This window comes from Alosa alosa, chromosome 21 (assembly GCF_017589495.1).
Source record: "Alosa alosa isolate M-15738 ecotype Scorff River chromosome 21, AALO_Geno_1.1, whole genome shotgun sequence".
NCBI lineage: Eukaryota > Metazoa > Chordata > Actinopteri > Clupeiformes > Clupeidae > Alosa > Alosa alosa.
Genome location: NC_063209.1, coordinates 687,066 through 713,190, shown reverse-complemented (window position 1 = coordinate 713,190; position 26,125 = coordinate 687,066). Strand labels below are relative to the sequence as shown.

At 42.7% G+C, this 26,125-nt stretch overlaps 1 protein-coding gene across 1 annotated transcript in view; it reads left to right on the top strand.

Moving 5' to 3' along the window:
- Nucleotides 1-26,125, top strand: part of si:ch211-159i8.4 (matrix-remodeling-associated protein 5) — a 34,086-nt gene that overhangs the window by 5,309 nt on the left and 2,652 nt on the right. The window contains 3 exon segments of the mRNA XM_048232237.1: nt 12,664-13,054; nt 20,832-23,705; nt 24,095-24,989. Coding sequence (XP_048088194.1) covers nt 12,664-13,054; nt 20,832-23,705; nt 24,095-24,989 — 4,160 coding nt within the window.

Below are 26,125 nucleotides of genomic sequence, written 5' to 3'. Positions count from 1 at the left end.
TTCACAATCAGCTACTTTGTCTCTGTATTAAGTTTGGACTTCATACATCAAAGCGTTGCTGAGATACAAGCTCACTTCCTGTATTGCAGTGCCCCCTATAGAGGCCAAATGATGCCAATTTCCTAGTGTGTCCCCACAATCAGGTACCAAGTCTCTATACCAAGTTTGGACTTCATACATCAAAGCGTTGCTGAGATACAAGTTCACTTCCTGTATTGCAGCGCCCCCTATAGAGGCCAAATGATGCCAATTTCCTTGTGCGTCATCACAATATGGTAACAGGTCCTTATACCAAGTTTGGACTTTGTACATCAAAGCGTTGCTGAGATACATGCTCACTTCCTGTATTGCAGCGCCCCCTATAGAGGCCAAATGATGCCAATTTCCTAGTGCGTCCTCACAATCAGATACCAAGTCCCTGTACCCAGTTTGGACTTCATACATTAAAGCGTAGCTGAGATGTTAGCCCACTTCCTGTTAGGTGGCATCATAGCGATGTGTGATTGGCTATCACGGGCAAATAAACTTGAAATTAAAAAAATTGACAAGTATCGTTTGTGCGGCTCGGTCAGAAGATCATTTCCACCAAGTTCCTTGAAAATCGGATGAAATTTGTAACCGCTGAAACTTTTCATAGAGTTTGTATTAAATCCAATATGGCGGAGATCCAATATGGCGGAAAGTGATAGGATTGGGGTCGATGAACTCGGGATGGTCCAAAGACTCAGATGCTACCTCAATTGTGAAAATCAGACAAAAGAGTCAAGGATCACGCGCATGAACGCATGTCCAGCATTGAACTGGTGGTGGCGCCAGAGCGTTCAATATATATGCATAAAAATTGCTGTGAGTGATTGGGACAGATTGGGACAGACTAATGGTATCGAGTTTTGTTATGTTAACTCAAAGCGTCACGGAGATTCCACTTCCTGTTTGGCGGCTTCGTCACTGTATTTGATTGGCTGTCACGGGCAAACAAAATTGAAATTGAAAAATCTGGCAAGTATCGTTTGTGTGGCTCGGGCAGAAGATCATCTCCGCCAAGTTCCGTGAAAATCGGATGAAATTTCTGACCGCTGAAACTTTTCGTAGAGTTTGGACTAAATCCAATATGGCGGAGGTCCAATATGGCGGAAAGTGACGTAATAGGGGTCATTGAACTTAGGTCGGCCCAGGGATTCCAACGGTGCCTGATTTGTGAAAATCGGACGCACCGTTCAATGGTCACATGCGTGAATGCAATCCAGGTTCGACCCATTGGTGGCGAGTGTTGGGCATAGAGTTCTGGAAATTGGTGAGAGTGATGATGGGACAGTGTTGAATCAATGTGCCAAATTTCATAACTTTAGACCCAGCGGTTCAATTTTCGGCCAGATTTTGACCTGTTGGTGGCGCTAGATGGCTGGGTTTAGAGGTCCGTAAATGAGTGTGAGTGGTCAGTGGAGTGTCCCGAAACTTTCTGCCAAAAAATCGGCACTTTTTAGCCAGACATTCTATGGGCTGCCATAGACTCCAATGGCAGAAGTGTAATAATAGGAAAAGCTAGTAACTCAATGGGTGCCTTCGCAGCTTCGCTGCTTGGCCCCCAATAATAATAATAATACATTTATTAGTGGGCTTGATCAAGCAAGCCCACTATTGTTCTTCTTAAGTTTACTTTATTAGTGGGTTTGATCAAGTAAGCCCACAATTGTTTTTCTTCAGTTTTCTTATTAGTGGGTTTGATCAAGCTAGCCCACTATTGTTCTTCTTAAGTTTACTTATTACTGGGTTTGATCCAGCAAGCCCACTATTGTTCTTCTTAAATTTTGTTTGTTTGTTTATTTATTTATTATTCCCGTTCACCCACTTTTTGTGCGGACTACTGCTCTTAGAGCGTTTGAGCTACACTGTATCAACACGCTGTAGGTTGCTTTAGAAGCCTGAAAGGGGCCAAGTGTGAAAAAAACCTTTAAATGGAGTGACGTAGGAAGTGGGGTAAGTTTTCTAGCCAGCTGCCATTTCTGAGCTCCACTGATGATGGCTTTTCTTAGGCTGTTTTCACACTTGGTCTACTAACGATTATCTGCTGTATTAGAACTGATATCTCAGAGTTTCCCCATCTCAGGGTTGATCAACCCAGAGATCAGGGTTAGACAGAGAGTTTGTTTCCTTTCTGGAAAGCCCCCCAGGTAATCTAAGAGCAGCAACACACACATAAAACACTATAGAGAACAGCAGCATAGATTAGATTCAGATTAGATTAAACTTTATTGTGATTGTACAGAGTACATGTAGAAAGCCAACACAATGCAGTTTGCGTCTAACCAGAAGTGCAAAGAGCAGAAAAGTGCAATGTGATATACAAAGACAGGTGATGCATACAGTAGGCAGGACAAGACATATAGTGCAGCGTAGACAGTAGTATACTATGCAGTAGGTTTACAGAAGTTGGTTTAGAGTAATACAAATTAGATATAAATATGTGCAGTGTATTAGCAGTTACTCTATAAGAACAGAATAAATATGGCTATGTGATATGAACAATGTATGAACAACATGTACAGATATGTGCAATGAAGTAGCAGTAACAATATAATAGTAGTAAGAATTATATAGATATATGCAGTGTATTAACAGAATATATTATAAGAAAAACAGAATAAATATGAACCACAAATATGTACAGTACGTACAGCGATGTGCAGCGTGGTAACAGTAGCATTGTAGTGCAGATACAGTAACATTATAAGAGTATTAAAAATAAGTGTGTATGTGCAGGATGGATAGTATGAAGAGCAGTAGAATAAGGCTATGTATAAATGTAATTACAGTATCTACATTTGTCAATAAATAGAACACTATGGGTGGGATAGGGTAGTGCAAATTGTCCGGGGGGTGGGGGTGGGGGGATGTCCACCTCCTTGTTGTTGCCAAATCGTGGACACCTCGCGTGGTGTGGGGGGGGTGACAGCCGCAGGAAAGAAGCTTTCTCTGAACCTGCTGGTTAGGGTGCGGAGAGACCTGTAACGCCTTCCGGAGGGTAGTGGGGAGAACAGTCTGTGGTTTGGGTGAGAACAGTCTTTGATGATGTTGCGCGCCTTACGCAAACATCACTTGCCCTGGATGGCCTCGATGGAGGGGAGTGAGGAACCGGTGATGCATTGGGCAGTTTTCACCACCCTCTGCAGTGCTTTTCTGTCATGGGCAGAGCAGTTGCCATACCAAACTATGACACAGTTGGTGAGGATGCTCTCGATGGTGCAGCAGTAGAAGTCACAGAAGAAAAGACACTGGTGAGCCTACTTGGTCAGGGTAGAGGTGTTGAGGGTCCAAGAGAGGTCTTCAGAGATGTGGACACCCAGGAACTTGAAGCTGGTGACATGCTCCACCTCAGACCTGTTAATGAGAATGGGTGTGTGTGTACCAGTTTTAGACTTCCTGAAGTCCACAATGAGCTCTTTGGTCTTTTTGGTGTTGAGAGCCAGGTTTTTGTTGGTGCACCACAATGTAAGGTGCTGGACCTCCTCCCTGTAGGCCGTCTCATCGTTGTTGCTGATGAGCCCAATCACCGTAGTGTTGTCTGCAAACTTGACAATGGTGTTAGAGCCATGTACAGGTGTGCAGTCGTAGGTGAAGAGGGAGTAGAGGTGAGGGCTCGGCACACATCCCTGTGGTACACTGGTGTTCAGGGTGATGGTTGAGGAGGTGTGATTATCTAACCTAACAGACTGAGGTCTGTTGGTTAGGAAGTCCAGAATCCAGTTACAGAGGGGTCATTCCACGTCAGTTCAACCAGGGCCCACACACTTAATTACCAGGTGTACCTATGTTACCCAGGAGACACACTAAAATTACTCTTATGTAAGATCAATACTTTCCAAGATACCGCCAGTTTTATAGGGGGAGGGGGGTGTCGATTTTGCTCTGCCTCTTTTTTTTGTCAAAGTTCACAAGCCCACAGCGCAAGAACTAAACCATGTAGGAGGCTCAAATTGTGCATGCTGGTACATAAATAGGAATAGCATGTAGCAAAATCGTCACGTTTGGTCGTTATAATCCTGCATGGTCATAGCTGTCCCTCAAATTTGATACAAATTTTATTGGAGTTTTTGGCTGGGCTCTGTTTAAGCCTTCAGAAGACATATATTTTTACTCAACATAGGCTCTTGATTTATTTTTCTTACTGAGATAAGTAGAAACATTCTCACAAAAACAATGAACAGAAAATAAAATCCTTCAGGGGTCTGAACAGCAGACCTCACAAGTCTGAAAAATAATTTTGGTTATCATTTTCAGAGCACCCAAACACCTTGTGGGAATATACAAAGATTTTTTAAATAGGTTTTTCTTTATTCTCCATGATCCCTTCTTTTTGAAAACACCAATTTGACTTGTCTTATGCAAATCTTTCTTTTTTATTTTCCACCCTGAACATGGGCAAAATGCCCCATTGACATCAATATGTTTTATATAGAGTCACCACACTGCCACCTGTGGTTGTATAGAGTTACCTGTGGTAGCTCTATACAAAACATATTGATGTCAATGGTGCATTTTGCCCATGTTCAGGGTGGATAGTGAAAAAGAAAGATTTGCATAAGACAAGTCAAATTGGTGTTTTTAAAAAGAAAAGATCATGGAGAATAAAGAAAAAAAATATTTAAAAAATCTTTGTATATTCCCACAAGGTGTTTAGGTGCTCTGAAAATGAGAACCAAAATGATTTTTTAGACTTGTAAGGTCTGCTGTTCAGACCCTGAAATGATTTATTTTCTGTTCATTGTTTATTGTGAGAGTGTTTCTACTTATCTCAGTAAGGAAAATAAATCAAGAGCCTATGTTTAGTACAAATATGTCTTCTGAAGGCTTAAACAGAGCCCAGCCAAAAACTCCAATAAAATTTGTATCAACTTTGAGGGACAGCTATGACCATGCAGGATTATCCAGACCAAACGTGACGATTTTGCTACATACTATTCCTATTTATGTACCAGCATGCAACATTTGAGCCTCCTACATGGTTTAGTTCTTGCGCTGTGGGATTGTGAACTTTGACAAAAAAAAGAGGCCGAACAAAATCGACACCCCCTCCCCCTGTAAAACTGGCTGTATCTTGGAAAGTATTGATCTTACATAAGAGTAATTTTACAGTGTGTCTCCTACGTAACATAGGTACACCTGGTAATTTTTTCAGAATTTTTTGAGACCTAAGTGCGTGGGCCCTGGTTGAATTGACGTGGAATGACCCAGAGGGAACAGCATTCTCACATAGGTGTTGCTGTTGTCAAGGGACAGGACAGAGTGAAGTGCCGTAGAGATGGCATCCTCTGTGCTCCTGTTCTGATGGTAGGCGAATTGGAAGGGGTCTAGTGAGGGTGGTAAACAGGTCTTGAGGTGGGCCAGGACCAGCCTCTCGAAGCACTTCATGATGATGGGGGTGAGTGCAACTGGACGGAAGTCATTAAGGCTTGTTGCAGTGGAGTGTTTTGGCACCGGCATGATGGAGGTGATTTTAATACACGCGGGGACAGCTGCCTGGGCTAGTGACAGATTAAATATGTCAGTCCAAACCTCAGTCAGCTGCACAGCACAGGCCCTGAGTACGCGTCCGGGGATACCATCAGGACCAGCAGCCTTACGTGCATTAGTCCTGCTCAGTGCCGCACACACATCGGTGGTGGAGAGTGTGAGGGGCTGGTGAGGGGCTGCCACCTCCTTGTTTTCTCTATCAAAGCGGCCATAGAAGTCGTTCTTGATGCCCCTTTTCAGGTTAGCCCTGGATGAGCTACAGTATAGGCTTGAGCATCACCTGATCTGAATGCGATGTCTCGTGCCTTCAGCAGGAGTCTGACCTCACTGTTCATCCATGGCTTCTGATTAGGGAAAGTCGTAATCCGTTTGAGGGTGGTGACAGTCCAAAACGGAGGAGGCATATGAATCAATGTCCGTGTGGGAGTCATGAGTGGCCTGAGTTGCGAACACTCTCCAGTCAGTGTTGCTGATCGCTGCTGAAGTGCCGAGTCAGCTCCCTCATGGGTTTCGATGTAGCTAAAAATGTGAGACTTCTACCCAAATTCAATAAGTATAATGTGGAAACCTTTTTTAAATTATTCGAGCGTGTGGCTGAAGCTTGCGAATGGCCCGATGCAACGCACACCTTAATGCTCCAATGTACCCTAACTGGCCGCGCAGGAAGCCTATTCGGCTCTCTGTGTTGCGGAGAGTAAGACATATTCATGCGTGAAGAAGGCCGTGCTAAATGCGTATGAATGAGTGCCAGAGGCTTATCGCCAAAAATTTAGCGGAATGCGTAAACGCCCCGGTCAAAATTACACTGAATTTGCACAGGAACTCTCTGTTCAATTAAATCGCTGGTGTTCAGCTTCGGAAATATACTCTCCAGAAGATTTGTCTAATTTGATTTTGGTGGAGCAATTCAAAAGTAAGTAAGTAAGTAAGTATACTCTTTTGATCCCGTGAGGGAAATTTGGTCTCTGCATTTATCCCAATCCGTGAATTAGTGAAACACACACAGCACACAGTGTACACACAGTGAGGTGAAGCACACACTAATCCCGGCGCAGTGAGCTGCCTGCATCAACAGCGGCGCTCAGGGAGCAGTGAGGGGTTAGGTGCCTTGCTCAAGGGCACTTCAGCCGTGCCTACTGGTCGGGATTCGAACCGGCAACCCTCCGGTTACAGATCCGAAGTGCTAACCAGTAGGCCATGGCTGCCCCTAAAGCATCGCTTCCTTCGAGGTGGACAGCCATTCCGCATTGTGAAAACTGAAACGCCTTCGGATAGAGCCGAGCCCCGTGCACGGGGCAAATTCGACCCGCATAGAACCTGCAACTACTGTTTGGGTCAAGGGCATTGGAAATTTGAGTGTCCGGTACTGAAGGTCAAAGACAAAGCCCAAGGTCACGGTGCTGCTGAGGGGTCCCTCCCTAGTCAGCCTGTCGGTGAGTTCAGGCCCTGTCTCGATTCAACGTTCTCAGACACGGCAGCAGAAAAAATTCACGGACGGGCATTACACCTTTCCAGGGGGGGCACGGGAACTTAAATTGATCACGATAATTTAAGCTTAAACTGAAAATGTAGATGCAATTGTTGTAAAATAGTGCAGCTCCTTTAAGAGAGCCCTGTGCGCAGGGATGGAGAGAGAGAAAGCGAGAGGGGATGTGTGTTAGAACTGAGATGCGTGTGGAAAAAGTAGACGTGCTGTTGAGATTGGAGCGAGTCATATTCAAAGTAATGCAAAAATAAATCCGCAGATAAAACCAAAATCCTCGTTCATTTGCTAACCACTTTCAGATAGAGGGTTAGGGAGTTAGCCCCGACCTTACGGATAACTTCGGCCCTGGAGCGGTAACAAGCTCCCCTATGTTCTCCGACTAGGTCAGAAGAAAAAACAGTAAAGGTTAACGCTATCAAACAAACCCAGAAACTAGGCCTACTTCTACTAATTACGATATGAGACTACCTGCGAGCCGATAAGCCATATTTGTCATCGGATGACAGGGGTTAGTGCAGAAGTGAAGTAGGCTAACCTAAACTGCACCACTAAAACGTCCTTTCCATTAAGGTGATAGCTGGGCTTACCTTATGTTCCTGATTAATAAGCTACGGAATAATACAGATTTTACAGAAGTTTTATTTGCTACTTGCTATATTGACAAACCTATAATATAGGCCTACATTTAATTAATGTTCAAAATCAATCTATGGGATTGGGGAAGTGGGGTTGGTTGGTGCAGCCAAGCTCGTCCAGGGCGGGCACAGATGACTTCCAGGACGCGGCCCTGCCCCCCAAAGCCCCCCCATGACGCCGGGACTGAACGTTCTCACCCTTTATTTTTGATGGGACTGTGTCGTTAGGCGCTGATGGTGAAAAGGTCCCCATTAAAATACTCTGCGACACTGGTTCGGCTGAATCCTTTGTTTTGCAGTCAGTGTTGCCCTTCTCTGCTTCGTCCGATACTGGCCAAACAGTCTTTGTATAATGGTACACAAAGGCTAGAGTTGGATCAGCCTTATCATTTGTGAGCAACATCTGGCAAAAGGACGTTATGAGAACCGTTTAGACTCTCTTAAAGTCTTAAAGTGACAATGCACCATTTAACAATACTTCAAGTTCAAATTGGCAGAATTTCTTATTCCTTTTGTTTTACTTTAGTGGTTTGTGGGGGTTTTTTTTGGGGGGGGGGGGCTGTCTAGCTAGACATCCCAAGTCTCCCGAAGTTTTGGGAGTCTCCCACATATTGATAGCGGCTTCCTGACGGCCGCAAATTACGTAAAATCTCCCAGAACCTAGAGCGAACAAGAGCACGCAAGCCAGACCAGACTTCAAATCGCTTGTGCATCTGAGTTTAATGCGGACACAACGGAGAGGGAGAGAGAGAGAGAGAGAGGAGTGGTGCGTGTGTGCCTGCAAGCGCATCCAAGACAGAGAGCATCCTGATGTGTTTTGCTAAATCAACCAGTCAGTTTTCAGTGTAGGTGGGCTTATATCTCTTTTCTCCCGAACTGAATTAATCAGTTCAGTCAGTGTATCTAGGAACAGGAGCGTCATGGCAGAGTCAGTGCCCCTCAAAAAGGAACATTTAAGACCCATTTGACATCAGACTACACAAAAGTGTACCCAATTGTCTCATAAGAGTAAAACATAATGATAGTCTTGCACACTGCACTGTTTGTAATAGTGACTTTAGCATTGCTCACGGCAGGTTAAATGATTGCAAAAGACTTGTTGAGGTGAGTTTAACAAGTGTAATTTCATTTGCATATTACTCAGGCCTATACTAGATGGCTAGTTGCCAAGGCTACATGAAAAGGCCAAACTACCAAAATCTACATATTTTAGTATCACAATTTCTATCAATAGGCCTTCCTTATTTGGTGTACTGACTAGACATCATTGAACAAACTGAATCAGAATTTCAGTATCTAAGTAGGTTAGGTTGGGATGTCTGCTATACATTGTTGACATTACTGTTAAAATGCACTTCCAGTGTAGTGAGTATTGGCAAAACTGGTAATCATTTTTATGTTGATTGGTGGGGGTGTTGTCGGCAGCTGCTGAAAGTAACTAATAAAGTAACTTGTAATCTAACTTAGTTACTTTTAAAATCAAGTAATCAGTAAAGTAACTAAGTTACTTTTTAAAGGAGTAATCAGTAATCAGATTACTTTTTCAAGGTAACTGTGGCAACACTGTCGGCAGGTGGTAGTACCATACTTGCTGCGCAAATTAGTTCTGAAAACGGCCCATGATGACGCAGGTCATATGGGAGTGAAGAAAACATACGACACGGTTTTGCGGTATTGTTACTGGCCTCAGGTGAAAAGGGACATCGCTGCTTATGTGAAAAGCTGTCACATCTGCCAGTTCACTGGTAAACCAAACCAGATGCCTAAACCAGTCCCTCTTCGGCTGATTGCCCCTGCACCTAAGCCCTTCGAACACCTTGTAATCGACTGTGTGGGTCCGCTGCCTCGTTCGAGAACTGGTTGTGTGTACCTACTGACGGTGATTTGCCAAACAACCTGTTACCCCGCAGCGTATCCCCTCCGTTCAGTTACTGCCAAACACCAAACCCTGCCAGTGATACGCTCGCCGTTTCAAGCGAGATTTGCAGGTTCCTACAGAGTGCTGAGCATAGAGCAAAATGATAATTACGTGGTGGCTACGCCTGACAGAAAGAGACGGACGCAACTCTGTCATGCCAACCTACTGAAGCCTTACTTTGAACGTAAATGCGTGATTGCCGACCATGAATCGTCTACTGCAACTGTTAATGCTGTTATGTGCTCTGTCCTTAGCCCTTTGGTGGCAGCATCGGGTGAAGGCAGTCCTGAGTGTCCCTCCAATTGTCCTGCAGCGTCTGCCCTTCCCCATCCAGTGGTGGCAGCACTGGATGAGGTGGACGTGTGTGAGCCAGATGATGCGGTCTTGTTAGGAAGACTTAAAAATTCGGAATCATTGGTCGGAATCATTGGCTAATATCCCGCTAATTTTGAGTCATCTTACCCCAGACCAGGCATCTGAGTTGGGAGCTTTTATAAAAGAGTTCTCGACATTGTTTTCGGACACGCCCACTCAAACTCATGTAATAAGTCACGACATAGACATTGGGTATTCTTCCCCTATTCGCCAGCGCTTTTTGGAGATAGAAGTGCAGTATCTATTAAATCATGGCCTTGCTGAACAATTGTTCTCTAGCTGGGCTTCACCTTGCCTGCTAGTGAACAAAGGTTTTGCACAGACTACCGAAAATTGAACAATGTCACTAAGCCAGATTCAGTCCCCTTGCCGCGCATTGAATATTGCGTGGATCAAGTAGGGTCGGCTAAATTTGTCAGTAAATTTGATTTGTTGAAGGGATATTGGCAAATTCCTTTAACGGAGCGCGCGCATGAGGTTTTGCCGTTCATTACACCGAGTGGCCTGTATGCGTACAACGTCATGAGCTTTGGGTTACGTAACGCTCCCAGTACATTCCAATGCTTGATGAATCAAATAGTTGCGCATCTTGATGGATGTGTCGTGTATTTGGACGACGTCGTTCTGTATAGTGAGACTTCACATCTGGACTGTATCCGTCAGCTTTTCACCCGCCTGGCCCAAGCTAATCTCACCATTAACCTGGTGAAGTGCGAGTTCGCCAGGGCAACGGAGACCTGCTTAGGCAAAGTTGTGGGCCAAGGTTTCGTGCGCCCTGTGTGCGCAGAAGTCATGGCCATTGACAAGTTTCCTCCGCCCACTAATGAAAAAGAACTGATGAGATTCCTTGGGATGGTTGGGTATTCTAGGGTTTTTTGTCTGAATTTCTCATCAGTTGTCGTTCGATTGGACGCCTGCTTGCCAAAGCGCGTTTGAACAAGCCAAACTCCTGCTTACTTCTGCCCCTCTCCTTGCTGCGCCGCGAATGGACAAACCGTTTAAATTGCACGTCGATGCCAGTAAGATGGGGGCAGGAGCCGTCTTACTCCAAGACGATGACCGTGGAACTGAACAACCCGTGATGATGATGCTGCAGTCCATAATAATTCTGTGTGGTGATCCGCAGACGCAGTTCGTCCATTTTGTTCACCAGGGAGCAAACATTGGCAAGGAAAAGGCTTGGAAGAGTGAGTCGATGTGGAGTTAGCTTTAGCCTCGCTCAAACTCCTCCACAAGACCTCCTTTGTTTACGTTTCCTAGACCGCCTGAAGTTCCTTTCAGTCGGTGTAGCAGAGTCCGTAGGACTCGTTTATTTAACAATCTCTGGGATTGCGCTGATAAAGATGTCAGGATTGCAGGAACCAATGTCCAAAAGTTCCTGTCGGGTGTACGATATGTACGCTAAACTGTTTTTACCGAAAATACTTGAAATAAACAAGCATATTACCACTAATTAGCAAAATCCGGAGAGACACAGGGCGTCGCGATTATAAGAGGCAATACAAGTCCCACTTGGCCAACTATTCATTCAGACATTGTTTTAATATTTTTTGAAAGGCTGTTGCATATACCTTGTGTAATAATTGTATTTTTGCTGATGTCTACGTGACACGTTGGTTTTGTTGGCGAACATGATTAGCCTATAAACCAACATTCGATATACAATTGCTTGAGGGGTTGATGTTTGATATTGTTTCACCGTTGAAATTCCACCTCCGACACTGCCAACCAATACCAACGTTTGGCCAACGTGTGCTTGCTATCTGGGTAGTTATACAATCAGTCACAGGCAGCTTGACTGTGAATACATTCTTGACACTCCTGTTAGTAAACAAAACAAAAAATAGGAACGTAATGGTCACCTTAATCCCATGAACACACAGATAACTCTTACACCAACCTTATTTTGTGCCTTTTATTCACGTTTGTTCAAAGATTTAGTAAGTATAAGCCCTTTTTGCTCCCCACTTCTATGCAGCTCCATAGGTTTCCATTAAATCCAAACGGTCATCTTTCCCCTAAAAGGGGCGTGTATGTGCAGCACATACAACGTTGCATGATGTTTGTATGTATGCTTGTTGTCATTGTTCTGTAGGCATTCACATGAACGTGCATCGCTAAGACCGGCGTAGTTAAGCCTAGGCATAAGTTTAGTTGGTGCAACCGACGTACGTTCAATTCTTAAAACTGGTCTTAACAAAGACCAACTTAGCAGTTAGGACCAGGCGTAGCAAAGCCCAGTTGGTGCAACCGGCCCTGATGCTCATTATTGCATGGGCCACCCTTAGCTGCCCACATTATATTCAAGTCAAAAAACCTAGCCCATAAAAACATAACAAACTGTTCCAGCAAATAGCAAATCACAGATGAGATGCGCGTTTAGGAGAGTCTCAATTGCACGGAAGTAGCGAGCTAGCGAGCTCACTGTTTTGTTTGAAAGTCAACAGAAGTGATGTTGCCCAGCATCGCTTAGAGCAACTCTCTCTGGTACTTCTGCACTTTCATCCTCTGGTTGTCTTGTGGTGTTTGTAAATTAAGTAGTGTTGTTACCCTACAGTCCTCCTTTGTGATGTAGCTTGAATGTCCTCATTTGTAAGTTGCTTTCAACTTAAACTAAATGAATAAATGTAATTTAATGTATCTGTACTAAGTTCTGACATTTTAAAAACTGAAATATTATTACATTGTCAACTGACATGAATGGCTTGACAAGGCTCATGAAAGTTTTATTTATTTAGATCTTGAAGCTGAGTTACAACAAGTTGAAGACCATCTACCAGGGCATGCTTGAGGGAATGAAAGGCCTTGTTCGTCTTCATCTAGATCACAATCTCATTGATTTCATAGAGCCCTTTTCTTTTAATGGACTCACATCACTAAAACTGTTACAGCTGGATGGGAACCAGTTAAGAGACCTACATCCCCACACATTTGTCACTCTTTCTTTTCTCGGACATTTTCGGAGCTCTGGCCTTCATCACCTCCATATTGCAGATAATAATCTGAAATACCTTTTGCCTGGCATTTTGAGGCCATTGAGCAAACTGGAGAGCCTCTCTGTACATGAAAACCCGTGGATATGTGACTGCAACTTAAGATGGCTGTTAGAGTGGAATAAGAAGCACATGGGTAAGTGACAGTCTTTTGTTTTGTGTGGCTTTAGTAGTGATTCATTTTCTGGGAAGATATTCAAGTTAGGGGAGGTGCAGTCAAAATCCATTTGCACCCCATGCCTCTGACTACATGCTTGGGCCTGTCAAATGACAAAACATAATTTTCAACAATCTTTAATGTTACATTCAGGCTGATGATAAGAATAGCTATAAAGAAAATGGAAACAGTGTGATTTCATTGTTTTATTTAAAGCTATTAACTTTATTCCGCATGCTTTGTGTTTGAACTTCCCCTTGAGCAGTACATCCATTGGGATACATTGAAATAGCAGAGTTCCATAAATAAGCTTCTCCATTTCAAATACTTTGTTTATTGTGTTATACCACAGATGTAGTTCTGGTGTTTTAGGTTGCTTCCATAACCTTGTCAACTGCTTCAGGCTTTCTTTACCCCTACCCAGAAAGACTTTATTACTGGGCAAGTTAAAAATATGTGTGTGTGGTTTGCTTTTACTTCTCCACAACCTCTCCAGCAACCACCCAAAAAGCAAAATCAGATTGGCAGATAGTGGACCGCTGGTGGTATGCATACACGTCAATAGTGCAAAGTGCTACAGTTCACAAGTTTAACATGTCCTATCTAGAAAGTTACTGAACTTCATGAACTCATTAAAATCATGTAGCCATGAATAGGTCGGCAAAAGATGTTGCAAACATTCTTTACAATGGCACTAAGCCTCAAAACATTAGCCCGTTAGAATAACCTCGTAGCTGAATAAACATGAATTCACATTACACCATTTCATCATTAACGCACATGTATGCACCAAAATGGCGTTCTAAATTGCAGCAGTAGATTAGAAAACGGTAATCGGTAGATTAGCAAACAAAATCATATCAAATATCTCCGACTGTTTTTTTAAATTGTCAAGGACATAACAGAAATAGCAAAGTAACATAAAATGCACATAGTATTGAATCATTAGCTTATCTTTTCATTTTGAATCAACTAACAAGGCAGGCTAGCAAGCAATTTCCCTCCTGTTGTACTCACCGGAGATTCTCAAATTTATCCAAAAGAAAACAAAAGTATAAAAGGCTGTTCACGATAACTAAGGCTTCTAGACACTTTTACTAGCTAATTTCACTGTTGAACTAGCCTGGCGGGCCATCCTATATCATTGAAATGTATAGTCTGGCATCGAACCATTCACCTCGCTTAATCCAAGGGGCGGGCAGAGAATTGTCTTTCAAACTGCCGAGGCATGCAATAGGCCAGCGCTACGACCATATCCGTATCCGGTCGGCAAAACGGCAAATACATCCTTCTTCGAAAGGAATGACTTAAGTGCATTGTGTTGCTCAACTTTCAAAGAAAAGCACAAGTCCAACTCCTCCAAAGTTGACGCCAACGCTGATTCAAACAACCGCTCTTCGTTCGCCATAGCCACCTTCCTTGTTGTTCACCGTCGCAGGACTGTCGTCATCCTGTTAAGCCCGCCTTAAGACTCTCTAACAAAATAGAGCGCTTTGATTGGATGACGTTCACGGCGTCAGCCAATAGAAATCCCTATGGTTTGATACTAGACGTACAGGGTGAGCAAATTAATTTGCCGCCGCTAGGGTGCGTCTAGATTTCTAGGCTAGTGTTGAACGACTTTTTCCTGTGTTCTAAATGGTCAGTTTCATAATGTTTATTTCACTCGTTTCTTCATATAACGATTGACTTGACGAGAGGGAAAAAGATAGTTGATCTTCTCTAGCTACACTACATAGGGTGGCTCAGCCAACAAAGATTAAGCAGAGCCATCTAGGGCAATGAAGAATTGCAGCAATTACAATACTTTGGCCCTGTGCATTTTAGGTGGGCTACATCAACAAATCACAAATGTAAGCATTCCCATGTGTTTGGCATGGTAAAAAAAAAAATTATATTAAGTTTTCATCTATAGCTTACATGTATTTGGTTGAAAAGTTGTAGTCAAAACCCTTTTTCGGACAGTAGCCAGATTGGATTTGGGGACTTTGAGGGTCCACATATACCCAATAATAAATCTAAATATTGTTTGTGTTTCCCATAGCCAGAAAAAGTGAAATATTTATCAACTTTATATTCTATCTTATCTGGTTCAAAATATGCAGTCTAATCCCTTTTCAAGTGGCGGCCGTATTGGATTTGGCAGCCATCTTGGTCTCAGGGATCACTGGCTCGGGCACCCTGGCTTAATCATTTCAGTATGCCCTCAGCTGCATCTATGCCAAATTTGGTGCTTGTAGATAAATTGGCGAAAACAATGGGGTGTAAGGCCCCATACTACAGTCAAAACTGCTTTTTTGGACAGCGGCCATATTGGAATTGGATGATTAAGGCGTCCAGATATAATGAGTCATAAATATAAACATTCATATGTGTTTCCCATGATCAATTAAGCTGAAAAAGACATCAAGTTTGTATTTGTAGCTCATGTGGTTCAAAAGTTATAGTCGGAACCCCGAGCAGCAGCCATATTGGATTTGGCTGCCATCTTGGCCCCAAGGGTCGCTAGCTCCGACACCTTAGTTACATCATTTCAGGATGACCTGAGCTACATCTGTGCCAAATTTGAACCTTGTTAATTTTGACAGCTAGAGAAAAGGTCATCAAGAAACCCGGGAAACTATAGCGATTTACTGTAAGTGCAACATACTTTATTTTCGTAGAGAGAATCATACTACAAATACATTCATTACAAAACCATACAACACTGCCATTTGTCCTTTGAAACTAGTAAAAAATAGTTTATAACTATTGTATTAGTAACTAATTTATCCTAATCCGTGAATTAGTGAAACACACTCAGCACATAGTGAACACACAGTGAGGTGAAGCACACACTAATCCCGGACCCAAGTGCAAGACTCCTCCAGGCAGAATTAAGAAAAACTCACCAACAGACATGACTACGACAGGGTGAACAGAGAGACAATCCGACAAGGAACAGAGAAACAGGAGGGTAGAAATACACATACCAATTAACAGAAAGACAGAGGACTGGACGAAACCAACGAGACAATAACAGGGAACAGGTGAGGAAGCAGAAACGGAGGGAAAACTAACAACACAGGAAGCACAGACCAAAGAAGGAGATGGGGTGGAGACAAAGACAGGTGACAGGCAGGTAAACACAAAGCACATGACAGAAAACAATACACTGAATGTGGGGTGGGCGGAGAGGGCCTAGACGGAGGGACTGGTCCGACAGAAGTCATGGGGCAGATTCAGACGGGGCAGACGCAGACTCAGACAGGGCAGATGCAGAGGGCTTGGGCAGGGCAGGAGAATCGCAGAACACAGGCGACACAGACGACACAGAGGCAGGAGGAGAGACAGGAACGAAGAGTGTGACAGGAACTGTGACTGGGACGGTGACTGGGACAGACAACTCAGGAGAGACAGGGACAGAGAAGGGCTCGGGCGGAGGCGGAGCTGGAAAGACAGAGGGAGGCGTGGCCTCGGGTGGCTGGGCTGCAGGCGTGGCGTCGGGTGGCTGGGCTGCGGGCACAGGAGCAGCGGACTCGGCGCCCCTGGGCTGGGCACAGGAGGCATGGCCAGATGACCGGGTTGGCACCACGTCACCTTCGGGAGGGAGGCTTGAGGGCAAGCCTAGTTACGCAGAACTGGGACTCCTGCGAGACCCCTGAGTGATACCTGTCAACATTTAGCTTTCCAAAAATGGGAGAATATTTTTTTCTGGGGGGGGTCAGTGTTTGTACCGGATCAGTGTTTGCATCTTTAACATGTTTCATACACGTGTTTCAACACTGCATTTCGGTTGTTGCTTTTACCTTACCGAAAGCCTATGCATGCCAGAATGTATCCACCAGCTGCTGCCTGCCTGAAGCCTAGGCCTACTTCCAAAACTCCAAAGCTGATTGCTGTCGGATTCGGTTCCAAGGGAACAAGTTGTCAATTGTGTATCAACAATGCTTAACAGTTTATGTGATGTGTTAATCAATTAAATTCAGCTAGTTCTGGAGTAGGCTATTCAACTAGCCCGCTTGCGAGAATCAGGCTGCGCAGTCGGCACCCGCTTCCTTATTTGGGTTGCCAGGTTTTAGCCTATGACAAAACGGTTGAAATTGAAAGTAAGTGATTGTGTATGTGTAGGGTGTAGTTCATACACAGTCTGACAACCTGGGAGATGTCAGACAAACAGAAAAAATGAATGGATCAATAATTTTAAAATGAAGTTTGATGGCCATGCAAATTACGGGAGTTTTCCGGGAGAAATGACAAAATGGGAGAGTGCTGGGAGATGACCTTGAAATACGGGAGAACCCAGGAAAAACGGGAGTGTTGACAGGTATGCTCTGAGTGCAGAGAGAACTGCACCTGAGCAGGCTGAAGATCTGGAGTGGGATCAGCTGGATGGTTTAGCGTTTGCAGCCATCTTGAATTTAGTCACGATAAGTCGAGCGACGAGTAAGAATGAACAGGTATGATAAGGGATCAGATTCCAAAAATAATTCAGTGGAAATGCATGGATTCCAGTTGCTGCTACTGGAAGAAACTGGAATCCATGCATTTCCACTGAATTATTTTTGGAATCTGATCCCTTATCATAGCTGTTCATTCTTACTCGACTTATCGTGACTAAATTCAAGATGGCTGCAAATGCTAAACTTCGTGAAGATACTGTCTGTATAAATCGTCTTGTAAGTAAACTACCAGTGCTTTTTCAAAGTTCTCAATGTCTGGTTTTAAATGTCAGGGCCCTCGGAAGTCTACCAATGAAGTGTGGAGATACATTGAGCCTCGTAAATGGGTGTAAAACAGTGATTTATTTGCATGGCTAGCCCGATGCTGAAGCACCACTATTGAAAAAGCTGTTGGTAGCATCGGCTAACTAGCGCCAGATTTTGGAGTGCAGGGGACAAGCCGAGATGGGCTATGAGACATACGTTCACACTCGGTATCATGTTTCAATACACTTTAGGTCAATATCACACCGGAATTCTCCTTTAATTGGTTGCACAAAGACCAAGCCAGGATGAGCAGACACAGATTCATCAAGCCAGGTGAAACCTATCCTGGATAAGTGCGCGCTCACGGCTCCCTCAAATAGACCCTGCCACCGATCACAGATTCACTGATTCACCATGGCAACTAGCGGCTTCATTGCTTCTTCTACGGTGTGAAGTGGGTAGCGATAGCCTTTTCACAACAGCAACAAACAACAACACCTCTGTTTAGGAGAATATTGCAGCTAGTGCCGCGACCACCACGCGCGAAATGGTTAGGCACTCCCGTGACGTCATATTGTTGCATGACAGGTCAGGAATGGTGAGTATGTAAGAGTTAATTAATGATCACAAACGTTTAAATAATGACAGTGGGTCTAGGTATATGTGATAACAATGTGGAGTGGGCAGTGGAATAACTATTGGTTTCTGTTTGTGGTGACTGCTGACTGAGGGGCCGTGCACACGACGCCGGTTTTTGTGAAACCGGTGAGGTTTTGTTAACGGTAACGCCTTGCATGTACACGACGCCGGCAGTTTAGGAGGCTGAAACCGATAGCTTTTGAAACCGGCTTCCGAGGTGGGAACTTTTGAAACCGCCGGCTAACTTTCGCCGTGTAGACGCCTGTAGGTGCGAAGCCGGCAACTTTATGATGACATAGCCCCACCTCTCAACTCAGCCACGGCACTCGACCTGACATGTTGCTTGTCAAAACAAACCAAACCATTTATTTATCATATTAAAATGTTTTTCTTTCCCCTGTCATGATTTATGTGCACAATGTAGCCTATCAGCCTTTAGTGGCTAAGTTAGAAGCACACGTTAGCTTAACTTAGTTAAACATTAACTTACTGCATGTTAGTGTTTTCTCCAGTGTTGCTCAGACCTAATGCAATGTGTAGGCTAAGCATTTGAAATTTCACATAGCAGTCACATACCTTGAAAATGAACTTTATTAGTTTAACAGTTGAATTGAAAACCGAATTGTCTGTAGTCTCCTTATTTCATGCGACTGCTTAACCAGAGCACTTATTAGACATTCTCTGGCTTAACAAACTGTTTCAACAATGTTTTCTTCTACGCGATTCACGCGAAATTATCGTGAAGCTTCTGCACAGCGGCGCCATCGACTGGTCTGGCATATGCACTAGCCTACAGCACATTTAGCTGGTTACACCTCTGTGTGTACACGTGAGGTTTTTACTTGCCGGAGTCGTTAAAGGTGTGAAAGCGGTAAGAGAAAATCCACCCGGCGGTGTCGTGTAAACGGCCTCTGAGATAAGGGATGAGATTAAATAGATCCTGGAATTTAGCCTGGTCTGGAGCAGGCTAGCTCCACAGAATAAATCGCCATGGTAACTTATACCCTAACATATCCTGCTGCCCCCTATCCCGCTTTTGTGCAACTGGATCACGGATAAATTGAGCCAGGATAACCAAGATATCCCAGCATAATCCCTTATCCTAGTTTTGTGCAATAGGCCCCTGGAGTCTCCTTCCCTGAGAACAGGCAAGCAACAGATACTGTAGATTTAGAATCATTTTACTGCAAAGATGCAATATAAATAAAAAAACATATATTTAAAATCGTATTCTTTGTTGAGAGGAACCTCCCACTCGGCTGCATGCCTCTGTTTAAGATGCTGGTGTAAATTTGTCGTGCTGCTACCTTTGGTAGCAACAGCTTTTAAACACACTTTGCAATGTGGTGTTATTTGTTCTGCGCCTGACACCGAAAACAACGGATGAAACTGTGCCTTCCTTTGGAACAAGCTCTTCCCTGTTAACTGCCATGTTGTCTGTGTGTCTGTAAGGAAAGCGGGGGAGGGCTGAGTCCACTCTGAACTATTGAAGCCCAAGGGGAGCATATGTGATGGAAGTTACAGAGAAAGCAGACTAAACGTCAAGTTCGAGTTAATCGAAAAAAATCTCCCAGCCCTAGGGGGTACAAAGCTTTATGGTCATGAGATGTTGACAACCATACCATTACAACTGATAAAGCAGATATTATTTTCACTAAATCAGTCATTTATTACATTGGTGGTAAGTAAATGGAATAACTTTTTTAACCTTCCCACCAACGTTATAACTTCTTGCAAACGTTGGTGGGAAATTGGTTTATTACGTTGGCAGTAGGCAACAGTTATTATGTTGGTGGAAAAGTATTACGTTTGCAGGATTATTACAATTAAAAGGATATTCCACCATTTGGGGAATTACACTCATTTTCCACACTCATTCCAGAATTTGCGGGGATTAGTTGAAATTGTGTTAATTGATGCAATCGCAACAACGCAAATTTCTGGAGGGACTGATTGGTGGTCTATAGCTGTTGTAGAATATGCCAAAAGTTATATGTGGTAATTATATTTTTTTCCCTCCTGGGTGACTTAGCCTACCCCTTTGAAAAGTCATTGCCTTTAGTCTTTCCATTTCTGTCTCAAACTGTGGGAAATTTTTGCATTTGGGTGCCCGAATTATGTTATTTTTTTATGCTAGCCTACGATAGCATTTTCATTTTCATCTAGCCCCTGCATTCCGAAACTCGTTCTGGCACCACTGGTGCTAGATATGAAGTAGATCAGAATAAATGCTGTAATGACTTGCCATAATTGTCACTTATAAAAGAAACCCTGTAATTATAATTACAACAATACAGTGAGAATTCTACACTCATAACATTACTGTAGGAAGCATATTTCAAGGTATTCTATCTATAAAATCCTTCTATATCTAAAGTAAATCAAATCATCTGACAGATTGTCTCTTTTGATGTTTTCTGCCTTCACAGGTGCAATTCATTGCAAGAAGGATTCTGGTGACGGTGTAAATTGTGCCACATGTGTCTCACCACAACTCCTGAACAACAGCCAAGTCTTCCAGCTAAAATCTGAACAGCTTGATTGCAAACGTCCCTCCATAGATTCCCCATTGAAAACTGGAGAGATAAGCCACTGGGAGGGTACTGAGCCAGACCTTCCATATATCAAAGATCTTGAGCCACCACTGGGCCATCTTACATTTACATTGTCAGACAGTCATGGGAATGTAGCACATGTCGCCTGTGAAGTAAGTCGACCATCAGAGAGCACATCAGTGATATGGGAGACCCTCAAGAACTCTGAAATCATAGTGAATGTGACATTGATGAGCCACCTGGAGTGTGACATTGACAGGGATGAGCTGCACAACATGTGGAGGCTTATTGCATATTACTATGAGAGTCCTGCTTTATTAGAACGAGGTGCAAAACATGAGAACACTTCCAAGATTGTTTTTCAGTATTCCCAAGCAGTTGAGGAGGATTCTTCATATTTCACAGACCTTAAAGGACACATAATGGCTGAACCCTCATGGCTGTTACAACCAAGAATTACACTCCAGCTTAACCGACGCAAAACCACAACAAAAAAGCTTGTTTTAAACTTCAGCACATTCCTCACAAGTCACAAAGAAACATATGACAAAGTTATGTCATCCTGGGCTGTGATACAACGAGGAATAGCAACACAAATCAAGTCAGTCGTTCAGGGATCTAATGTGACTTTTGAGTGTAATGTACACAGCTCAGGACAGCAACACGTGGAATGGATGCTCCCTGACTTGATGCTGCTTGAAAATGTTGATTCAGAAAATATCGTAACTGAGGACAATAAATTACATATTAAGAATACGACTGTCTCGGATTCTGGTCTTTATCACTGCTTAGTCAAGACTGAAATGGATGTGGATACAGTGTCCTTCCGGCTAGCTGTCAGAGAACAGCCAAAGCAAAGTGATCTAAATGGCAAGAGGATTTCTTTGGACAGTGGGGGTGTGCTTACACTCGACTGTTCAGTGTCATCACCTCATCCGAGTGAAACCAGCTGGTATCTCCCTAATTCCAAGATCCTTACAACCTCACAGCCCAAGGGGAGAGTGTCTATGCTTCAGAATAATACCCTAGTTCTAAAAAATGTCAGCCATGATGATACTGGAGTATATAGCTGCTTGGCAGTAAATCTCTATGGAGTTGATATGCTTTCACATCTTCTTGTTGTCACAGATGAAAGAATGGGAAAGAGAGAACAAGTCAGCATAAATGAAAATGAATCTCCTCTGTCTGAAACTAAGACTGAACATGAGGGATCAGGTTATGAAGAGACAGAGTATCAATTTCCAAAACAACAAAAAACCTTTGGGAAAGAAAGATGGCCTGGGATTTCCAGAGGTGGGAAGGGAAACCGAGGGAAGCACAGCTCCAGGAAGGTGAACAAAATTGTACAAGAGATGGGCTCCACGTATAGGGCAAAGAAAGTGGAAAAAGTCAATGCTAAAGGTCCATCACTGCCACCAAATACCCAGACAACAACAATGACATCACAAACAAATGTCACTAGTGTAATTACCACCAACACATATACAATAGATACAATTAATAGCACAGCGCTTGAACATGAATCAAATCAAAATCAAAACCTAGGTTCAACAGTTATGAAAACTAAAAACCATCACACAGGTTATTCAGAGTTTCCTGGAGGAAACAATGACACAGCAACACTTCAGTCAAAATCTGAGAACAGGATTGAAATCAAGTTGAGGAACAGATTAAGCATAAAGTCAAATTTAACACAAATAAGGAGACCCCCACCTTTAAGACGCAGAAGACCACCACTGCGAAGAATTCACCCTAACAGATATATTCCTGATTCTAATAAGAACATAACAACTGAGACCTCAATAAATGCAACATCTTGGAGTAAAACAAAAGACAGATATCACATAAATTTAGCACCTACAGATAGGAATACTGAAAAATATCCATTTAGAAGTGGGGATATAAATTCTCCAGCAACTACAAATCTCCTACAATCTCATGAGCGCACGAAAGATGGAGTGCACACTACAAATGCAGCTATTAATTATACGACTAAATATGTGACATTTTTAAATGAGAGCATAAGTCTAATATCAAAAAATGAATATAATGTTTATTCAAAAGGGAAACATGTAAATGATACAAATAATGAACATGTAAATAGTAAGAACATAAATATCAAAAGAAATAACCACAAAGAAAATACATTGCTTTCCACATCAACAACTTTCTGTCCAAGAAAAAATGAGACCACCATTACTATGCCTTTATCTGCTACAACTCTGAACACTGTTGGCTTGACACGGCAGCCATCTAGAAACTTCCAACAATGGACCTCTTTTATGACCAGTCGTCCAGAAATTGTAAACTGGTCTCCAAGACCCACAACTTCCATCCATAACACTGTAAATGGCCGGACCATTGCATCTCATCGAACTCATCATTCATCTTCATCCAGTGACAAGGACCTGTTGCTGCTCTCCAGACTCCGCAATCGATACAGACAGTCACAGTTAAACTCTCTTCTCTTGAAGTTTGGGAAGCTTGTCACCCCAAAGCCACAGATTATCATGCCCACTCCCATATCTAAGCAGACCCCTAAAGTTGACCATCCCTACAAGCCTACAACACCTTCCCCTACCCCAGTCGCCACTTACACTATATACTCCACAGCTAGTGGATTGAAGCCACAGATTGTATCTATGAATACAGTTGTGGTTTCCGCTCCACCTGAAACAGATGTGACTCTTCCATGCCAGGCCACTGGTAGTCCTAAACCTACGATTTCATGGAAGAGGGTGTCTACAGGTGAGCATGAGGATCATCTTATCATTATTATTATTACAACATATGGGTCATTTGAGGGTGGGCAGAATGCTTAAGGGGTGACAGGGTAAAATGTTCCTTCTTTGTACACTCAGGGTGTGAAATATACCCCCTGATTGATCCCTCTGAATTGTGGGGTGGCCTAAAATGGTGACAAGCCAAAAGTACAAAACACATCAAACATGCTGAACCTTTTCACATTAACTTTGTCACTTTATTTAATTGTGAAAGCAGAAAAGATGTGTGCTACTGTGATGTGTCTTCAGCAGGGATTTGTAGAAACTGTTATGATCGCACAACACAATTTGGGGTGATATTACTTACAGTATTCCTTACAGTTTAACATGAGTATTTTGTTTATTCCTTTGCAGGTGCTACAATTCAAGCAGGTATAAAATATGAGGAAAGTTTAGGAAAGTTTGAAGTTTTTCAAAATGGCACTTTTGTGGTCAGAAGTCTTCAGCCAGAGGACGAAGGACAGTATCTGTGTTCAGCACAAAATATATTTGGTGCAGCCCATAGTGTGGTCACTCTACTTGTTGTGGCTCAGACTCCAAAAATTGTAAATCCACCCTCAAGAGATTTTTCTGTGTATCTAGGCAAGTCAATTAACCTGCACTGCATTGCACTGGGAAAACCCAAAGCACACATTTCCTGGATTCTTCCTGACAGGACCTTACTGCAAGAGGTGGGAACAAATGCAATAGGCTCACTTTTTGCTAACGGCACACTGAACATTCCATCAGTAATTCTTTCAAATCAAGGGTACTATAAATGTATTGCCAGCAATGCAGCTGGGGAAGATACAATTACCTATAACATCAATATTATATCTTCACTGCCAACCATCAATGAGGAAGCAATTGAAAGCCTGGCAATATCTATTGGAACAAGTATCTATGCGAACTGTACAGCAATGGGGAGACCCCAACCAGTCATTAAATGGATTCTTCCCGATGGGACAAGCTTAAAACCCACTCAACTGCTTAAGCAACGTTTCTTTGTCTTTCCTAACGGAACACTCTACATCAAAAGTGCCTCAGTGACCGACGGTGGAAAATATGAGTGCACAGCTACCAATGCAGTGGGCTCTGTCAAGCGGTTATTTCTGCTTGATACAAAACAGAACTCATACCTCCCAAAAAAGCAACAGCAACAACAACATAATGTTTCTGCCATGTATGGCTCAAAAATATACTTGCACTGTTCTTATCCAGCAACAATTTGGAGATTGCCATCCAAGACACTTCTCTCACATCATTACAGGTAATTAATGTAACAATGTTGTAATTAGACATCTTTAAAAGTCCAATGTGTGAAAATGTTCAGTTGTTTGTTAACAAAATCAACATTTCATGTTTTACATTAATCGATTACCTACTTGACTTTACCAATACAGCTGGGGGTTCACTTACTTTATATATTAATTCCATGTTGCATGATTTTTTGGCTTCTCACACAATTCCCTCTAAACAAGTCCATGCATTTGATAAATATTCACACCTGACAGATCCTATTTAAAAACTGGTGATAAAATAAGAAAATCATGATAAAACAACGTAAAACTCCAAACTGTTCAAGGGGTTTACATACTTTCAAGCAGCACTGTGTATACACACTACTGGTCAAAAGTTTGGGGTCGCTTAGAAATTACCATTCCACTCCATTATAGACAGAATACCAGCTGAGATCAGTTGCATTGTTTTTTAATCAGGGCAGCAGTTTTCAGATTACATTATGTGATTACATAATTGCAAAAGGGTTTTCCAATGTTTTGTTAGCCTTTAAAAATGATATCAGATTAGTAAACAGAATGTGCCTTTGGAACATGGGATGAATGGTTGTTGTTAATGGGCAATGTAGATATTGCATTTAAGATCAGCCATTTTTTTCTACAACAGTCGAGAACTCTTTTGCAATTACGTAAGCACATAATGTAATCTGCAACTTATCTCAGCTCTGTGTATAAATGGAGTGGAATGGAAATTTCTAAGTGACCCCAAACTTTTGACCGGTAGTGTATACTATATACAGTAACCTCCAGAATGGCACATCTGCTAAAGTTGACTAAAAAGAGGAATATAAAATCATCTTTTGGAAATTGATCTTAATGCCTTAAGTAAAAAATGAGGAAATATCCAACCTTTAAGGACACCAATTTTCTTTGTGAATGAATAATGTATCATAAATAAATAAATGCTCTTCCTTAAAAAACAGGGGTCGTAAGTATTGGCACCCCTATGTTAAATTCCATAGAGGAAGGCAGATTTTTATTTTTAAAGGCCAGTTATTTCATGGATCCAGGATACTATGCATCCTGATAAAGTTCCCTTAGCCTTTGGAATTAAAATAGCCCCACATCATCACATACCCTTCACCATACCTAGAGATTGGCGTGGTTT